This window comes from Epinephelus moara, chromosome 8, assembly GCF_006386435.1.
Source record: "Epinephelus moara isolate mb chromosome 8, YSFRI_EMoa_1.0, whole genome shotgun sequence".
NCBI classification, from domain to species: Eukaryota; Metazoa; Chordata; class Actinopteri; order Perciformes; family Serranidae; genus Epinephelus; species Epinephelus moara.
This window is the reverse complement of record NC_065513.1, coordinates 21,779,098-21,797,355: the sequence shown is the minus strand read 5'-3', so window position 1 is coordinate 21,797,355 and position 18,258 is coordinate 21,779,098. Positions and strand designations below refer to the sequence as shown.

At 38.9% G+C, this 18,258-nt stretch overlaps 2 protein-coding genes across 7 annotated transcripts in view; both read right to left on the bottom strand.

Moving 5' to 3' along the window:
• Positions 1–3,389, bottom strand: part of si:ch211-102c2.8 (trichohyalin) — a 20,907-nt gene extending 17,518 nt beyond the window's left edge. For 4 of the 6 annotated variants that reach the window (XR_007570295.1, XM_050050028.1, XM_050050030.1 and 1 more), the window contains exons 1-5: positions 3,323–3,389; positions 2,681–2,756; positions 2,483–2,589; positions 2,349–2,403; positions 2,142–2,264 (exon numbers count right to left, since the gene is read on the bottom strand). Coding sequence is in view for 5 of the 6 variants with exons in the window: in XM_050050028.1 (XP_049905985.1) it covers positions 2,142–2,264; positions 2,349–2,403; positions 2,483–2,589; positions 2,681–2,747 (352 nt within the window). In the remaining variant the exon portion in view is untranslated. Of the gene's footprint in view, positions 1–2,141; positions 2,265–2,348; positions 2,404–2,482; positions 2,590–2,680; positions 2,757–3,322 lie in introns of those variants that run through there. The other 2 variants (XM_050050029.1, XM_050050032.1) reach the window with 2 other exon arrangements.
• Positions 3,390–6,425: 3,036 nt separating this feature from the next.
• The window catches only part of osbp2b (oxysterol binding protein 2b), a 57,223-nt gene continuing 45,390 nt past the window's right edge, over positions 6,426–18,258 (bottom strand). The window contains exons 11-14 of the mRNA XM_050050043.1: positions 16,012–16,107; positions 15,491–15,675; positions 15,141–15,361; positions 6,426–13,606 (exon numbers count right to left, since the gene is read on the bottom strand). Coding sequence (XP_049906000.1) covers positions 13,464–13,606; positions 15,141–15,361; positions 15,491–15,675; positions 16,012–16,107 — 645 coding nt within the window. The 3' untranslated portion in view covers positions 6,426–13,463. The remainder of the gene's footprint in view (positions 13,607–15,140; positions 15,362–15,490; positions 15,676–16,011; positions 16,108–18,258) is intronic.

Genomic DNA, 18,258 nt, shown 5'->3' with positions numbered 1-18,258 from the left:
GAGATCGGGCGTGTTCAGAGTGGTATGGCCGTAAGCGATTCAATCACATGCACACAACCTACTTATACATGCTATGACAGTAGGTCATTTTTTTAATGACATAGTATAGTATGTCATTTAAAAAAAGTCAGTATATTATGTCATTTCATTTTTTTTTTTTTTAAAAAGTCAAAGTATGTCATTTTTTTCAAAAGTCATAGTATAGAATGTCATTTAAAAAAAACAAAAGTCATAGTATAGTATGTGATTTTTTTCAAAAAGAGTCATAGTATAGAATGTCTTTTTTTTTTTCCAAAAAAGTCATAGTATAGTATGTCATTTAAAAAAAAAAAAGTCATAGTATACTATGTCATTTTCCCCCAAAAAAGTCATAGTATAGTATGTCATTTTAAAAAAAAGTCATAGAATAGTATGTCATTTAAAAAAAAAGTCATAGTATGTCATTTTTAAAAGAGAAAAGTAGTCATAGTATAGTATGTCATCTTTAAAAAAGTCATAGAATAGCATGTCATTTAAAAAATAGTCATATTATAGTATGTCATCTTTAAAAAAGTCATAGAATAGCATGTCATTTTTTTAAAAAGTCATAGGATGGTATGTCTTTTTTTTTTTTTTTTTTTAAAAGGTCATAGTATAGTATGTGATTTCCCCCCCCCCCAAAAAAGTATAGTATGTCATTTTTTTCTCCAAATAAGTCATAGTATAGTATGTCATTTAAAAAAAAAGTCATAGTATAGTTAGTCATTTTTTTAAAAAAGTCATAGTATAGAATGTCCTTTTTTTTAAAAAAAAAAAAAGTATAGTATGTCATTTAAAAAAAAGGCACAGTGTAGTATGTCATCTTTAAAAAAGTCATAGAATAGTATGTCATTTAAAAAAACAAAACCTCATCGTATAGTATGTCATTTTCCCCCAAAAAAGTCATAGTATAGTATGTCGTTTAAAAAAAAAGGTCATAGTATAGTATGTCGTTTAAAAAAAAAAAGGTCATAGTATAGTATGTCATTTAAAAAAAAAAAAAAAGTCATAGTAAAGTATGTCATTTTTTTTCTCCGAAAAAGTCATAGTATAGAATGTCATTCTTTTTTTTCCAAAAAAGTCATAGTATAGTATGTCATTTTCCCCCCAAAAAGTCATAGTATAGTATGTCATTTAAAAGAAAAGTCATAGTATAGTATGTCATTTTCCCCCCAAAAAGTCATAGTATAGTATGTCATTTAAAAGAAGTCATAGTATAGTATGTCATTTTCCCCCCAAAAAGTCATAGTATAGTATGTCATTTAAAAAAAAGCCATAGTGTAGTATGTCATTTTTAAAAGTTATAGTATAGTATGTCATTCTTTAAAAAAGTCATAGTATAGTATGTCATTTCCCCCCAAAAAACTCGTAGTATAGTATGTGATTTTTTCCCCCAAAAAAGTCATAGTATAGTATGTCTTTCTTTTTCTCCAAAAAAGTCAGAGTATGGTATGTCATTTTTTTTTAAAAAAAAAGTCATAGTATAGTCTGTCCTTTTTTTAAAAAAAAAAAAAAGTAATAGTGTAGTATGTCATTTTTAAAAAAAATCATAGTATAGTATGTCTTTTTTTTTTAAAAAAAAGTCATTGTATAGTATGTCATCCCCCCCCCAAAAAAAACTCATAGTATAGTATGTGTTTTTTCCCCAAAAAAAGTCATAGTATAGTATGTCATTTTTTTTCTCCAAAAAAGTCACAGTATAGCATGTCATTTAAAAAAACAAAAGTCATAGTATATTATGTCATTTTTCACCCCAAAAAGTCATAGTATAGTATGTCATTTAAAAAAAAAACCTCATAGTATAGTATGGGATTTTTCCCCCAAAAAAAGTCATAGTATAGTATGTCATTTAAAAAAAAAAAGTCATAGTATTGTATGTCGTTTTTTTTAAAGTCATAGTGTAGTATGTCTTTTTTTCCCCCAAAAAAAGTCATAGTATAGTATGTTTTATTTTTTTAAAAAGTCATCGTATAGTATGTCATTTAAAAAAAAAAAAGTCATAGTATAGTATGTCATTTAAAAAAAAAAAGTCATAGTATAGTACAGTTTTTTGGAGGAATTTGGCTTAAAAACAGGTAGAAATTACAGTTTTTCTTGTAATGATTCTAATGATGACATATTACCTGATGTTTGCTCCATTGTCGCAGTGTGTATCAACTCAAGACAAGACATGGGAGTGTCGTTTGTTTGAGTTGTGCTCCCGAGCCCTGTGTCTTTGCTCAGAGATTGACTCCAGCTGAGAGGTGCTAGAAAGAAACACAACACAGATTATCACCTGAAAAGAAAAATCTCCAAATTTGCTGTAAGATGTGTGTTAAGACATAAATGACCTGCATCACTGCAGTGGCGCTCTCTGGAAAACACCTTACGTTCCTGGGGCTGGACCTGCATTCATTAACCACTTAACATTTATGACACACATGCAAATACAACCAAGCAGACAGACAGAGTGAAAACCACAGACCTGCAGCTGACCAAGCTGAGCATCAATAGCATCTAATAGAAGGTCACAGTGATCCAGTTTGGGCAGAGGAGAGTCCAGTCCAGACACACTGCTGTTGTCATTGAGATCTGTGAAGGCAGACAAAAAGGTCAGTAAGAGTGGGTGCAAACCTCCAAGTGGGTGAGATATGCACAATATAGATGTACTGCCAATAAAAACCTGTGTAAAGAAGCTCATCTGTGTCCTCTGCTTCTCTCTCTGCTCCAACATGGCCTCTGTCTGCCATGTCCTACTGCTGGAGACAAATGTGCAGACACTCACACCGACCATACAGACACAACATCTCCAGTGACTACCACTGGTTGAGGCTGACTGGGCAGCCATAAGGAGTGGGGGGTTTGCTGATGTTGCTCAGTTGTCCAGGAAACTAGGACAATTTAGCTTGTTAGCAAGCCAAAGTCACTTCTTTTCAGCAAGAGAACTATAAATTCCTGTGCCCTCCTGTCTCCGCCACTCCCCAAAATGAACATGAAGGCACAGGAGCTGTACAAGTCAGCCCACTTTAACTTTCATGCAGGGTTTACCTCAGAAATGTGCAGCTAAAGCGTCTGAAATGCCTACTATCAGTGGTGCTAACTGTTTTTAACGCAGGCTACTCGGAATAATGACATTATTAAGCCTTTAATATTAGTGGAATTTATTGCACAAGGCTAATGTGACCGAAAACACACCCACACCTAATTTGTCTGAAACTCCCTAATAATTTCCTTTACATGTAGCTCGGTTATTTAGGACAAAACACACACATTTTAAATTCCTAAATCGCCATAGTACTGACTCACACACCCATTTCTTACTTACCTCCAGAAGAAAGTTTAAATCGATGCTGAACTTCACTCTTGTAGCTGAAATACACAGCTGCTGCCCACCGCCTTGATTGACAGGAGCTTCCGGAGGTTGCCCTGGAAACGGTCAAACAGCTCGCGACCACAGACCAGGAGGAGGCGAACTGTCGCGCGCACAGCGGCAACATTACCGCCAAAGGAAGCCTGGACAGAGCTGGCTGAGACTTAAAAGACAGTCTAAATATGTGGATTATTACATATATTTTTGCAAACAGTTGTACAGTTGTAATATCTGCTTTATTTTTCCTAACATAAAGGTCTAAAAGTTGTTTCAAAGTCTTCTACACACTGTCAGGGATGATGTTTTGGTGGGTAAATACTTAGGCTAATTTATTCTTTCTTTCTTTTGTGTTGGAATAAAGTTATTCAATTTAAATGTATAAGTTAAAAAACATTATTCATATCCATATTTTTTGTCAAAACCATAGGGAGCCATTGGAGAGGCACGGAAGAGCCACATGTGGCTCTGGAGCTGCAGGTTGCAATAATTATATAGCATATTTAAATATTGAAAAGAAAAGGGAAAAAATAGCTATGCTACTACAGGCAACCACATACTGCCATCCAAAATAATCATTAGCAAATGCAATTATAATCATAATAGAATAACACATTTCCATTATTATTATTACTACTGATTGTAGTATTACAGTGTACTGCAGTTCTGCATGTGGTCCTAAGGTGACATTGCTGTACTCCAGTAGAAGCAGTGGGCTAAATCAATGTCAAATACTGCACTGTCTCTCTGTTTCATTACTTTTCGAAAGTATTAAAAAAGTGAAGAACTAGTATGTGATATGAGTGTTACGTAGGCTGTTTCAATGTCAATTGATATTGTTTTTGTAAAGTGTTAGTATGTCATAAAAATAGCATAAAAACTCATAGTATGTAATAAAAAAGTCATAGAATAGTATGTCATTAAAAAAGTAATTGGAAAAAGTCACAGTGTGTGCACTTTTGCTGCAGCCCTTAATCATATGCTGGCACCGTAAAAAAGCACTTAGTCATCAAAACTTTGAGTAACCTTGATCTAAGATATTTCTTTTAAAATGCTCTCGCAGAAGGCATCTATTGAAAATGGCCCCCCTTCCAATGTTAAATAGGTGATCACAGCCCTGATCATGGACAGTACTTTGCAATACAGAGTTTTTAAAGAGGGTTCACCCTCATAGTTTCTGACAACATCATCAAACTGAATCATTTCAATTCAATTTGTCAGCCTTGGTGCAGAAATTAAGGCCTAATCATTCCTTTTTTTAATTTTGCATTGACTAACTGAAAGACTAAATGGGTAAAACTGCAGGAGCTCCGCGAATGTTTATTAATTAGCATGTGTTTGGGACAAACATGACAAAACTGTACACATAAGAACAACTGCAGTGCACTATATCACACAAGACCTCCACTGAGAGTTATCATACAGCCCCATATGGGTTGATGTGCAGACAAGGTGAAGTGAGATTGGACTGATTAATCAAGATGTCAGGATTTTGATAACTTGCAGTGCATCTGATACACAAGTGTCACAAGGGCCACCCTTTTATCCCATGTCTCAGTTCTTCTATCTCCTCAGTGATCACCCCCATTAAAACTGGCCTGGACCTGCTTCTGCACTCTAAAAATGCTGCAAAGTATACTCAGGAATGGAGCTCAGGTTGATGTAACATACATATTTCTATTTTTACCTGTAGTACCACTTATTAATCTAGATTGTTTTGGTGTGAGTTGCCGAGTGTTGGAGATATTGGCCGCAGAGATGTCTGCCTTCTCTCAAATGTCATGGACCTTGATGACACTCAGCCCATGATGCAAAAGTGTCAAACACATACATCTGAAAAATTCAACAGCAATGTCTCTTTCCAGAAATCATGACCTGGTTACTCAAGATAATCCACAGACCTTGTTGTGAGCAGTTTCATTTAGGAACTACTTTTTTTCTACCGAACTACACTCACCAATTGTATCACTGTGCAGAAGGAAGTGTGCATCTACTCATAGATGAGAAGCTCGTGTTCATGACAGCACGAGATGTAAACACTAATGGCGTCCTCCTCGTCTAAAGGCCATTGCACACTGAGTCAATTTTTTCGTCCTAAATTGTCACACATCTAAAAATAAATATGACTTTATGTTGTGTCAATCGCATTTGCACACTGACTCCGAAACTTTCGTCTGTCATTTAACTTTTCGAAACAGGATCGATTTTCTGCTTTTTTTTTTGACGGGACGCGAACACCGCTCTCTCAGGTCACGCGCCTACCAGCCACCCCGCTCAGACTTTCACCGCCTTAACTTTCATTCTTGTCCTGCTGCGTTTCCCCTGACACCACTGGGTGCCTTTAAACTATAACGGCAACCAACCGCATATCGTGGCAACCGTTTTTTGTTGGTTTCTGATGCTGCAAGTCAATGTCCAAGCGCCAGATTTCGACCACTTCAGAGAGAGACCGGGCTCGCCAGATAGGCAACCCCAGTGGAGAGAGGCAAGGGAGGAAATGCATCTATTCTTTTTGTCACATATTGAAAATTTTCACAGCGAATAAAACAATAAAACACATCGTAATAAGTGTGCAAGGTTTCTGTGTGTAACAATTTCTTTTGTATGACAGATTAAAAAACGCATCAGAAAAAAAGGGACTCAGTGTGCAAAGGCCTTAAGCAGTAATATTAGAGAGCTCAGTGGTGCTAGGTGAGCGAGCTGTAGATGCACACTTCCTTTTGTGTGGCAGTATGGTTAGCAGGTGTAGTTTAATCGGAAAAAAAAAAAAAAAAAAAAAAAAAAGTAGNTAGTTTAATCGGAAAAAAAAAAAAAAAGTAGTTCCGTTGATTATCTTGAGTAACCAGGTCATGGTTTCTGGGAAGAGACATTGCTGTTGAATTTTTCAAATGTATTTTATTTATTTATTTATTTGGCACTTTGAGCACCATCTACTTCCATTATATTCAAGAGAAGGCTGACATCTCTACAGCCGGTACCTCCAGCGAACTGTCCCTTTAAAACCCATCCCATCTTTTAAGTGTTGCAGAAGGAGAAAATAAAGCAGACAGATATCCAAGTGTCAACAATAACAACTTTATTATCTTCTTTTTTTCATTATTGTGTCTTTGTCATTTAAAGACAATGTTATACAAGTATAAATAAAGGGAGAAAATACACAATTTTTTAAAAAGAAAAAAGAAAAAAAAGAAGCAAAACCTCAGTTGAATCCGCAATCACACCTGAATACACCTGCGTGTATTTGGGGAGTAAGAGTAATAGTCAAGGCAGGTCAGTCACCTTTGACCTCCTCTACCAGGCCGCTGTTGTGATGTGTCTATTAACCTTCATCATCGCACAGATTGTTAACGTCATCACCGTCTCACAACAAAGCCGTGAGTCACAGTCCGAGGAGAAGCAGGGTTCAGTTTAGACAAGGCAAGAAAACTCTCCCCAATATCATTAGTTAACGTCTGCCTCAAACTGAGCAGCATCGAATGAGGAGGAGGTGTGTGCTGCGTGCACACACACCAAGCTCATTATGCATACAAACAGTATGAAAACACCAACGTAAGAATAATGGCACCCATGAGAAGGTAGAAGTCAGAACAGAAAAGCTTAAAAATCAAAGCTAAAAAAGAAAAATCACACCATAGTGAGTTAAGATGAAATGAGAGAACTAATGAGAGGGGGTTTACATGAGACCCTCTGAGATAGGGAAGGCAGATGAAGAGGTTGTTTGAGTCTACAGTACGCTCTCCACACACACTTTGGTTGGTTATTCCCTTTCTGCATGAGGCCGACAGCCACCAGCTAACACAGCCACACCTCACTGCAATATTGCTACAGCTGTCCAGTACCGTACACGCCCTCGCTGGGCCACCTTCAGTAGGCAAGTCACCATCAAGTACTGAGGTCACGTTATTTGGAAATGCACTGATTAAAACGTATGATGAGCTCTCCGTTATCATTCAAAATATAACACGTATTCTCAAATATAAAATCATCTAAACACAATATATTAATCTCTAGTAAAGTCTTCAAATCGATCGCTGAGAAAGGAAATCACAGACTAAATTTCCGTTTGTACAATTTCTTCACCGCCGTTCAGCAGTGATGTCACGACTGTGCATGATGATATAGAGTTTACTGTACAGTTTGCTAGATAACATAAAAGAAATATGTTGCTGCAGCAGTGTCCGTCGTGACATGTGACACACGTGACATGAGTTTAAGTGAACACATCAACAGCTCGTATCTCTGTACGCACTCAAAGATGTCTGTGTGAGGAAGTATAATTAGCAGAGGTGGGACCAAGTCAGTGTTTGGCAAGTCACAAGTAAGTTTCAAGTCTTCGCACTCAAGTCAAGAGTCAAGTCCTAAGTCAAGGCCCGAATCAAGACAGGCAAGTCCCATGTTGAGTCTCAAGTCAAGATGGGCAAGTCCCAAGACGAGTCTCAAGTCAAGATGGGCAAGTCCCAAGACAAGTCTCAAGTCAAGACAGGCAAGTCTCAAGTCAAGACAGGCAAGTCCTGGGTCAAGGCCCGAGTCAAGACAAGTAAGTCCCAAGCCGAGTCTCAAGTCAAGACAATCAAGTCCAGAGTCAAAGCGCAAGTCAAGACAGGCAAGTTCCAAATCAAGGCCCGAATCAAGACAAGCAAGTCCCGAGTTGAGTAAAAAGTCAAGACAACCTAATCCAGAGTCAAGTCCCAAGTCAAGACAGGAAAGTCCAAAGTCAAGGCCTGAGTCAAGACAAGCAAGTGTCAACTCAAGACAAGGCTCAAATCAAGACAAGCAAGTCAAAAGTCAAGGCCCAAGTCAAGACAGGCAAGTCCCAAGTCCAGTCTCAAGTCAAGACAAGCAAGTCCAGAATAAAGGCCCAAGTCAAGATAGGCAAGTCCCAAGTCAAGGCCTGAGTCAAGACAAGTAAGTCTAGCGTCAAGGCCCCAGTCAAGACGGGCAAGTCTAGAGTCAAGGCCAAAGTCAAGATGGGCAAGTCCAAAGTCAAGATGGGCAAGTCCAAAGTCAAGTCTGAACTCAAGACAAGCAAGTCCAGAGTCAAGGCCCAAGTCAAGACAGGTAAGTCCCATTTAAAGTCCCAAGTCAAGACAGGCAAGTCCCAAGTCAAGGCAGGCATGTCTTGAGTCAAGACAGGCAAGTCCTGAGTCGAGTCTCAAATCAGGACAAGCAAATCCCAAATCAAGTCAGGCAAGTCTCAAGTCAAAACAGGCAAGTCTCAATTCCTAAACAAATCATAATGCTCTTTATACCAAATGTAATGTAATTTTAACAACAAAGTGATAATATGTTATAAGTATCGTGAATGCTTTTCAAAATTTGTAATTTGTTGAAAGTTGTTGCATCTCTCTCTGTAATTTTCAACCTACACATTTTGCATATTGAAATTCATTTTTTTTGTTATCCACCGCATAGTTTTTGTACATGAACATTATCTTTGGTATCATTTTTTCCTTTTACGAACTGGTGCTCAGTCACATAACGCTAGTTCCTCATAATTCTCATTCCTCCGCAACTTGATTGGATGCTGTTGGATCGGTTTCTATAAAGTGGATCTTGTGAATTAGGTGTCGTCTTACTGGGAATGAACAGAGTTAATGTTAGTTGATTCAGAAAATGAAGGGAAATGAATTGACTCATGGTGCACTTTAACAAGTGTTAAGTAGTTTCAAGTCAAAAGGCTCAAGTCCAAGTGAAGTCACAAGTCATTTGCAAGCCTTGTTTGATTTTGTCAGGTGGGGTCTAAAGCCATAAAATTTGTGACTCAAGTCCTTCTCGAATTGAAGTCATGTGACTCGAGTCCTTCTCAAATCCAAGTCAGGTGACTCGAGTCCACACCTCTGGTAATCAGAGAAATTAGAGGAATAGTAAGACATTTTGGGAAATACGCTTATTCGCTTTTTTGCCAAAAGTTACATGTGAAGACTGAGAGAAGTATCAGTCCTCTAATCTAACTTTTGGCACAAAAAACACAAAATAAAACAAAACAAATGTCAATAAGTGTATTTCCAGAAGTGTTGAATTGTTCTTTCAGCATGTCATTCTGGATCAAACTGTGCTCAGGACCACCACAAATCAAAAAAACATTAAAACCTTTGATGTAAATGGATAAAAGAAGCATATTTTGTGCAAAAAAAAGCATCAATCATCATTCATTTCATTAACAAATCATTAATTCACGAATAAAGCGTCTCACATTCTATATTTTACCAGATCATTTTCTATTCTATGTGAATTCATGTATTTTCCAGTGCATTTTATACATCTTTATGGCCCGCACATCAGAGGAACTCCTAGATGTGTTGATCTATGAAATCATCACTGAACCACGGTTACTAATGTGCTAGTATTAAGGACTCTATAAAAAATATTTTCAGTGTGTTAGAACAGTTTTTTGGGAATATAAAACAAGAAATCTGCAGCCAAATTGAGGGTGCCTCAGAGCTAACATCCATCTTTGCAGAATCAATCTGGATTAAAAGATAAAATTACAGCAAATCCTTCAGGCTCATTCAGTCAATTTGTTTTCAGATTTGAACTGTACTGTACAGATAACTTAATACTCAGGTTAGTATAATTATTCTTCATTTTACAATATCATTCTTTTATCACAAAATATTCACACAAAGAGACCAGATGGTAGATACAATACCTCCAGCCTTAAATTCTACATTCCTAACAATAATTACAAAAAAATACTAACTTCAAAACTCTTGTCTCCGTAGACGTGTAGTGCACAGGTCGGGGGACTCTTTCCCTTGTTCAGTCAATTAAAGGCAAAAGACTGAGGGATACCTTCATGAGCTGATCCCAGATCAGCATGTCCACAAACACTGAGTGAAAGGACTACATGTGAGTTGCGATGAGGCTGGAGCGGCAGCTGGGGGGGTCGTCTGTGGCTGACTGCTCAGAGGTATGCTACAGGAACCAGCCCTGTCTGCTTCTATAACCTTTGACCTCCTGTCAGTTGAGGCCACTCCGGACTCCTCAGAGAAACCACTCCAGTCACACACACTGTAGTCCTCCTTCTGGAAACATCTGAGCTACAAACCAGTGACTGATGGCGGCTGTGGAACTAGTGAAAACCAATATGTTCCTGTATGTTCTGGGTGGTGATCGCTGCATGTCTCAGTGCTTTGGGGCAGACTTAATACTCTGTATGATCACTGAGAATGATGTCGCTGAAAATGGTCACCAAGGATACGGTATGTGTTGCTATGGGAGAGCACCAGAGGACAAGGTCAAGTACGTGTACAGAGTGAAACTTTCTCAACATCAACACAGAGATATGTACTAACCTATGATCTACCACAGTGAAAAGTGCTTATTCAGTTGATGGAGATTAGAGTGATATGGATGTTCAGTGTGTTACTGCTGAAACTGCACTGTTACAACTAAAGGACTCGCTACGGCAGAATCTTACTAATCAGAATCACAAATGGGAGATGTCTGAAGCATGTTTAGATGACTAAAATGCATCGAAGCATAGAGGCAATTCATGTTGAAAATATGAAATGATTAAGCAGTCATATTATCTCTACATGGACTCTAGTCTAATTGATCACTTAACAGACTGCATCATCTGGAGAGATACTCCAAACATTCACACCAAATAAAATATATTTCTGCACAGCTGCATATATCATCAGTTCTGACAAACTAGCCTCGGCTGTATAAGAGAGGAATTATTTGCCCAATCAAATATTAATGGTTTGTTATGGAGACCACAAGTGTGAATAAATAATTAAGACATTATGCAGTTAATAATCATGTAAGTATAAACAGACAAAATGGATAATATAACCATAAAATTGTGAAATAATCCAATACATGACACTGTGTGACATTATTTTCAAACTATGTGTTCCTTGTTTGTTTGTTGCTTACTTTGTTTTGTTTTGACAAGTAACAATTCAGTTTTTGAATTAATTTTAAATAGGGAAGGACTTGCGAAAAAAGCCATTAAGGCTTCCCTTCTTTCCGACACTGAAATTACTTCTATTGTGTGTATTATTTGTGCAAATAAATAAACTAAAATACATTTTTAAAACACAGCTATTTTTCAGAGATTATGAATTGTTATTTCCTGCTGCTTATTGTCATGATGAGAGAATTAATTGAGGGCCAGTTATATTTCTTTCCTGCAGTTTTTGTTTCACAATGTAATTTTTCACCAGCTGTTTGACTTCATCACGCCTCTTTGCCTGTTAGCTCAATCAGAGAGAATACTTTCCTTTTTCACATACCTGACTCTACCTGACTCTGACTCTGTGTAGGCAAAATAAAATAAAATAATAATGTATATTAATAGTAATAAAACTGCAGACTTAAATAAAAGTGAATTGATATAAACAAAAAATAAGCAGCATGAAATAACATTTCATTCGTTATAAGGTGCTTAATATATAAAATCTATTGGATTGTTCAACACAGTCTTGGTTATGTTGCCTGTTTTGTCTGTAGTTGTTTATAGAAATGTTTTTGCTTCAGAATGTCTCATTTATTTAATTAATCTCAACCACTTTGGGTCTGCATAATTGATAAAAAAATCCAATAGAAAAAATAATGAGCACTTGAAATAATTCCCGTGAAGAAAAAGGGGGGAACTGATTTAAGATTCATAATGTAGGTCTGGCATAATCTCAATTGTGCTGAATAAAACGGAGGATGAGGACAATTTTCTTGTAACCCCTGAAAATACTGACATGTCTATCCACAACCCAGTTGCCAGAATAAAATGTTGGCACTGTTTGTTTCTGCAAACCACAGATATGTTCCATTTGTTTTTATATGTATCATCTCAGTGTTTCTGATTACATGTGTATAAGCTGACTTTGTCATTGCGAGGTGGAGGGGATAGTGACACTTAGGCGAGACGGCTGCCAAGCTGCAGACCACTGTTCGAGACCAGTAAACAACAAAAGGGAATGTTTTTAACTAGATATCTTGGCATTTCCAGTAGCTACACATGATCGTACCGTACCCTAACCATATCCAAGTGGTTTTTGTGGCTAAACAAAACAACCATAAACTGTATAATAAAGACAGATGGCATGACAGCTCCCAAAAAATGAAGCCAAAACATCTCAATTGCCCCCTGGTGGCTGGCTGCAGTACAGGTCATAAACCCTGCCCCTTCCATGTAAGCAGGTGGGACACGAGCCAAACTTGTGATGATGTTTTCCAATGATGTTTTATATCATTTAAGGGAGTTCTCATCACACTGATGTTTGTTCAGGTGTTTTTTTTCCTGATTAAGTTTGGTTTTAATTTGTTATTTGATGCTATACAAAAAAGGGATTTGACGTCATGATTGACAGCTATGTGAGCCAATCGGAGTGCTTGCGATCAATGGCGTGGCTCACGACTGGTTGGACAGGTGCAGACTCTGGCTCTAAATGATGTCACCAGCACAACACAGCAGTGGCCATACATGGAATATTTTGGCTCTATTTTTGTACAGTGGGAGTAAATGGTAAGTCCTTGTTCATCTTTATATACAGTCTATGATAATCACATGTTAACCACAGCATTGTTGGAACATAAAGTTTCAACATGTCCACGACATAATGGTGTACAAATGTAACGTATTTGTGGTTTGCAGAAACGTACAATCCCAATATTGTTATTCAACACGGGTGTGTTTCTATTTGCCTGTGTATGATTTTCTTGCTGTTAGTTGTCGGATAATCGTGAGCTGCATTGATGTGGGTTTCGGTCCAATCGGTAAAAACTCTTAAATGGGGTGAACGCAGAAAAGTGCATTGCGAGTAAGATTTATGGAGCACCTGATTTCAGGAGTGTGCAGGTGCCTTTATTGTGGCGGTGTTAGCACTAACCAACACCACCTCACATCCACACATTATCTCACTGCTGTTTCAGTATAGTGTCAAAGACTCTCGCTTCTTTTCCCCCATAGTAAAAACAGATTGAGAGTGTACATTTGGAGGTAATCTGAGAGTGTGTGAAACATACACATTCTCATGCTCACTAGAGGTCCACATGGTGCTCATAAGCCAGCTATGCCGCATTGCTGAAGGACCAGAGGCAGAGCAGATCCCTGTCCGATGAGGTTAGGAGTGATCCAGGCTGAGCTTCGGGGTTAGAAGATGTCAGGACACATGCTCCAGTCCTGCCTCTCCTTTGACTCCCAGTAACCTCCCTTGTACACAAAGTTTGTCTCTCCAGTGACTGAGTCCCTCCTCTGGTGAAACCACAACGGCTGGTAGCCTTCGTATTCTTTGCCTGTGGGAGGAAGTGCAGGTGTTACTCAGTTGGCATCAGTTAAATCGTGCTCTAGTGGAGAAGCCACACTTGCAAGCAATTCACTGAGTGATCAATTTGCCTTCATACATATGCAAGTACTGTGGAAGGAATCAATCGCTGTGCACTAAATTTGGAATAGCTCCAAATGTGAGTCGTGCTCGTGTAACGGTGAACTCAAAAGCATCAACAGAATACAAATGAGCTCAATGTGTGCGATGCAAAAACCTTGATCGTTCACAGTGAAGGGGAAAATTATAATCACACTTTTGGAAGTACCTGAACTGTATAATCAATCTGTGTACTCAATACAGAAACACACTTAAAAGAGAAAGGAATTGCAGCTCAGCAATCAGCTCATGTTACTGTTCTCTTCGTAAAAATATAATGTCAATTTAACTCAGATGAACAAAGCATAAAGTTTACTGTTGTACCAGAAAAGTGCCCACAAGCATTAGAGGATGACGATGCAGTGCAAATTAATGACTTGCAAATGTGGCTTCACCGTATATTCAGAATACTTTAGAGCTGTATCTGTTATTTCATGTAACATATTATCTCTAAATGAAAATGTCACATGTATTGCAGGAAAAAAATCGTCATTTTTCCTGGGTCATTTTCTGGAGGAGTTGACATGAAAGGGGGGTATCATGCAGTTCCCACACAGAGGCAGACCACACAGAGGACACACGGAGGATGAGGGGTGTGTGAGCGTGTGTGTGTGGGAGTGATGCACAACAGAGGGGCACAGGGCAACCCCCACTCACCAGAGTCATAATCACACTCTGACCACCAATAGAGGGAGGAAAAGAAAGACAAGTCATGGGTACATCGAATACAAACCTAGCCTACGCACAACACACACACACAGGAATGCCACCAGGATGAACCGTCTCTGCTGAGTTCTCTGTAAAGTTCAGGCCGGCTACTATTACACCTGATCTTTTGTGTTAAGTGCTGCTGACCTGCAGAAACTGTTGTACGTACTGGGATGAGTACTACTACTTAAATGCTAGCCATTAAGATTGGGAGATCTTAAGAAATTACCCAAACTAATGTAAGAAATCCTTTTTATAACTTAACAGCTACTACGTACTTATCATTTTGTGTAATGCTTTTGTTTGAGGGCGGTCTTGGCTGTTTGTCACAGTAATTCTAATTTAATTATGTAGCGTTGTTACATGCAACCATTAACTTCCCAACACTGCCTGCTCTAAAGCATAATCCTTACCTGACAGAATTTCAGCTCTCTTGATTTTTTTAACCGAAATGTTCCTTAGGTTAACTTCTATCCTTGTGTTTATGAACATCGCCTTTACGTTTAGCTTTTTTAATAATCATTTTCTAAATCTGCTGCTTATTTTTTGTACTACTTTGTGCTCCAACTGTTACCTAACATTGTCAAAGCAGAAAATAACTGGCAGTTTTACTACAGGAAGGCTTTCTTTATGATCCCTGCTTGTCATTTACTCAGCACCTCTTTCACACAACACACTTCATGTTCTCCTTTTCGTACCTTCATCCAGAGCATCTGAGGCCTCCGCTTCCCTCCTCCTTCTCACAGCTCTTTGTTTCTCCTCTAGCCTCTGTTTCTCTGAGTTTGCCTCGTCCCATCGCCCCTCCTCCATCAGCCTCTGGTCGGGTCTCAAACGACTGTCGGTCAGTCCCACTCCATCCTCCTGCTCGTTCAGGGTCAGTGCCAGTGCTGAGAAGTAGTACATGTTCTCAGCATTCTCCCTGAGAGAGCGAGAGGACATTGACAGGAGTCACACAGTGTAATGCTGTATAATCAATGATACTGGCTCAGCATTGCAGCAACTACTCATATATTGCAATGTTCTGCCTCATGAGGCTGATGAGACGTACGGGAGAGGGTATTTCTTCCACAGCAGTTTGGGCGACAACGTCTGATAGACCGTCTTCTGCTTGCCCTCTGATCCACTGCCCCCTCGGCTGCTCTGAATGATCTTGGCACTCTCAATTTTATCATCCCATGTACCAGAGAGGATGTAGTGAGCCTGGCCTCCACTGTCTGCCACCACACCAGTCACCTGGAAATAACAATAGAGAAAAATAAGAATAAGGAAAACAAAGCTCCATGTCCTTTCCTCCTAATGTTAAGCACTTAGATGCTCAGTCCAAAATCAGTCACTACCAACGCAGGCAGCATCGTGCCCCATTTTTAGATAACTGGTATGACTCCAAAGGAGGTTACCTCACTGCAATGTGACCTCATACCGTGAGCTTCTTCTATATCACACTACTGTACAGTATGTACTAATATATATGTGGGTACTGTCCAGCAGGAGGCAGCATCGCACATATTAACCCCTCATCATATGACGTCATGCCAAGGTCGGGCACATAAGCATGAAGGAGGCATTTACCTTCCGAGGAACGTCCCTGGAGAAATAACTGTAGGGAGAGAACTTGAGTTGGCAGGTCTCCTTGGTCCTGTGATTCACAATCTCAATGTCCCCCGACTGCACGAACACAGACATAGTGAGAGAGACAAACACAGAGAGAATGATAGTATATCAGCGCTGTTTACAGCAGAGACAGACACGTATCCTGACCATATACTAATCTCAACCCAATCTGATGTTGAAGAGAAATACTTTTTTAAACCAAGTTTCAGGTGCTTCAAAGGAACAATGTGGAGTTTTTGACAACTAGTGGTGCTATAGAGCAATATTTTAATGAGCAGGTGTTCATATTGTTTGAGTGGATACCTGCATTGGGGGTGGCGTGATAAACATTTCTGGCCACTCCTGAGGGCCATACCTTTTAATTTTCATACTTGAAACTGGAGTGCAGAACATTTGTCTCCCTCCTCTGACAGTAAGAGTAATAATATAAACACTGTTGATGCAAGATTACAACATATGCAGGTGAGCTTGCGTCATCTCCCCTGCCCCATGGACCGCTCTTTTTTTTTTCTTTTTTTTTTACTTCAGTCCTTCCTCTTTTTTATCCGGTGCATACACTCAAGAACTTTTCCTGGATGTTTCTTAGGATTTTACGCCACAGCTTACGCCATACTACTTGCCTCTGTCTCCACCCTTCCCTTTTTTTAACATTTATTTCAAAGTATCAACATACACAGTATCAGAAGAAAAAACAGAATCACACACATACAAATGAAGCATTGAGGAAAGAAAATTAAAAGCAGAGAAAGACAAAGAAAACAAAACAAATCTAATGTAAAATCAATACATGAATCCCCCCCCCCCCCCTTTAGCTGGGTGACATTAAATGCATCACTTCTTGTGCACCCGCGTGGGAAAGTCGCCACAAACTACCAACACTAAAACTCTAGTGTACTGTAAAATAAACAAAGCTTTCCCTGGTGGCAATCGGCTGAGTCAGCATTGTGTGAACTCGCTTGACAATGGCTTGAATGTAGCAGACGTCCATTTACATGTTAAAGTTTTGCACTCCAGCTTTAACCTGTGACACACGTTCTTTTCGTTTGTGGTATCCAACAGCCATAACATTAAAATCTCATGCTGTCACATGCTGTAATCCTAGTTCAGTGATAATATGCCCAGGCTGTACAGATCAACCTTTCTGGCCTCACTTGCTGTGCTCCTGACAGCACTGTCTGCTGTTGCACTAGCTGGCAGTAGAGAAGGAAGCTAGCTTGCTGTGGAGTTGTTTGGCTGACCCCGTTCTGCACCAGAGGGCAGCAGAGTGGCACAGTGATGCATGGGGGCGGTAGGAGAAGGCAAAAGTATTGTATGGAGAAAGCAAAGAAATAAAAAGTGTGAATATTAGTGAAACTTTTTTCTTGGTGCATGAGCTGAAGAGAGGAATTTGTATCAGCGCAGAGGTGGTTTTGTTTTTGCAAGAGTAGTGTCTTAAACTAAATATGCCGACAGCCAAAACAACAGCTTATTTCTTTGTGTATTTTGACACTATTGAGGCTACAGTACAATGTATCCCAAGCAGGATCCCAAAAGAAGACCACAATCCAAGGTAATTACATTATGTAAACAACGAGGATTTCATTATAAAAAATGCTTTGCAAGTTTTTCATAAGGTAGGAATTACAATCTTACATTTATAGTGTTTTGGTGCCAAATGCTGAATGTACACAAAGCTCCACACCTTTGATTACATACATCAGCATGAACACTGCCAAAGAAAAGCCATGAACATCCAGGAAATGTTGGATATTTGCAAACTATTCAATATTATTTACTCATTATGCTTTCGTTAAATAAGTCAGAGCTGATATTCCTGTAGTAGTGTGTGGCCAAGATGTCTAATTATTCCACACACCAATGTGCCTCTGTTGTTCTGTTCTTTAGGCCTTCTTCCAAGGTTACACACACACACACACACAAATTGAGACGACACACAACACAACTGGAAAAAGGGAAAAAAAAGTGGGGAAAAAACAAGAATTCTTTTTCTCAACAAGGCGACACCATTCTGTACAGACAGACAGACAGACATGCAGATGTGAAGCCCACCCCTCCCCCTCACATAACTGGGCCATCTCACAGAAAGAAGAATCTGTTATTTTAGGGTGTTATTAGAGATCAAAGCTGAAGATAAATCCCTAGAGATTGTGAAGCTCCTTATTCATGTGCTGTAAGGCTTTGATTCCCTTCTTCACAGTGCTCTGC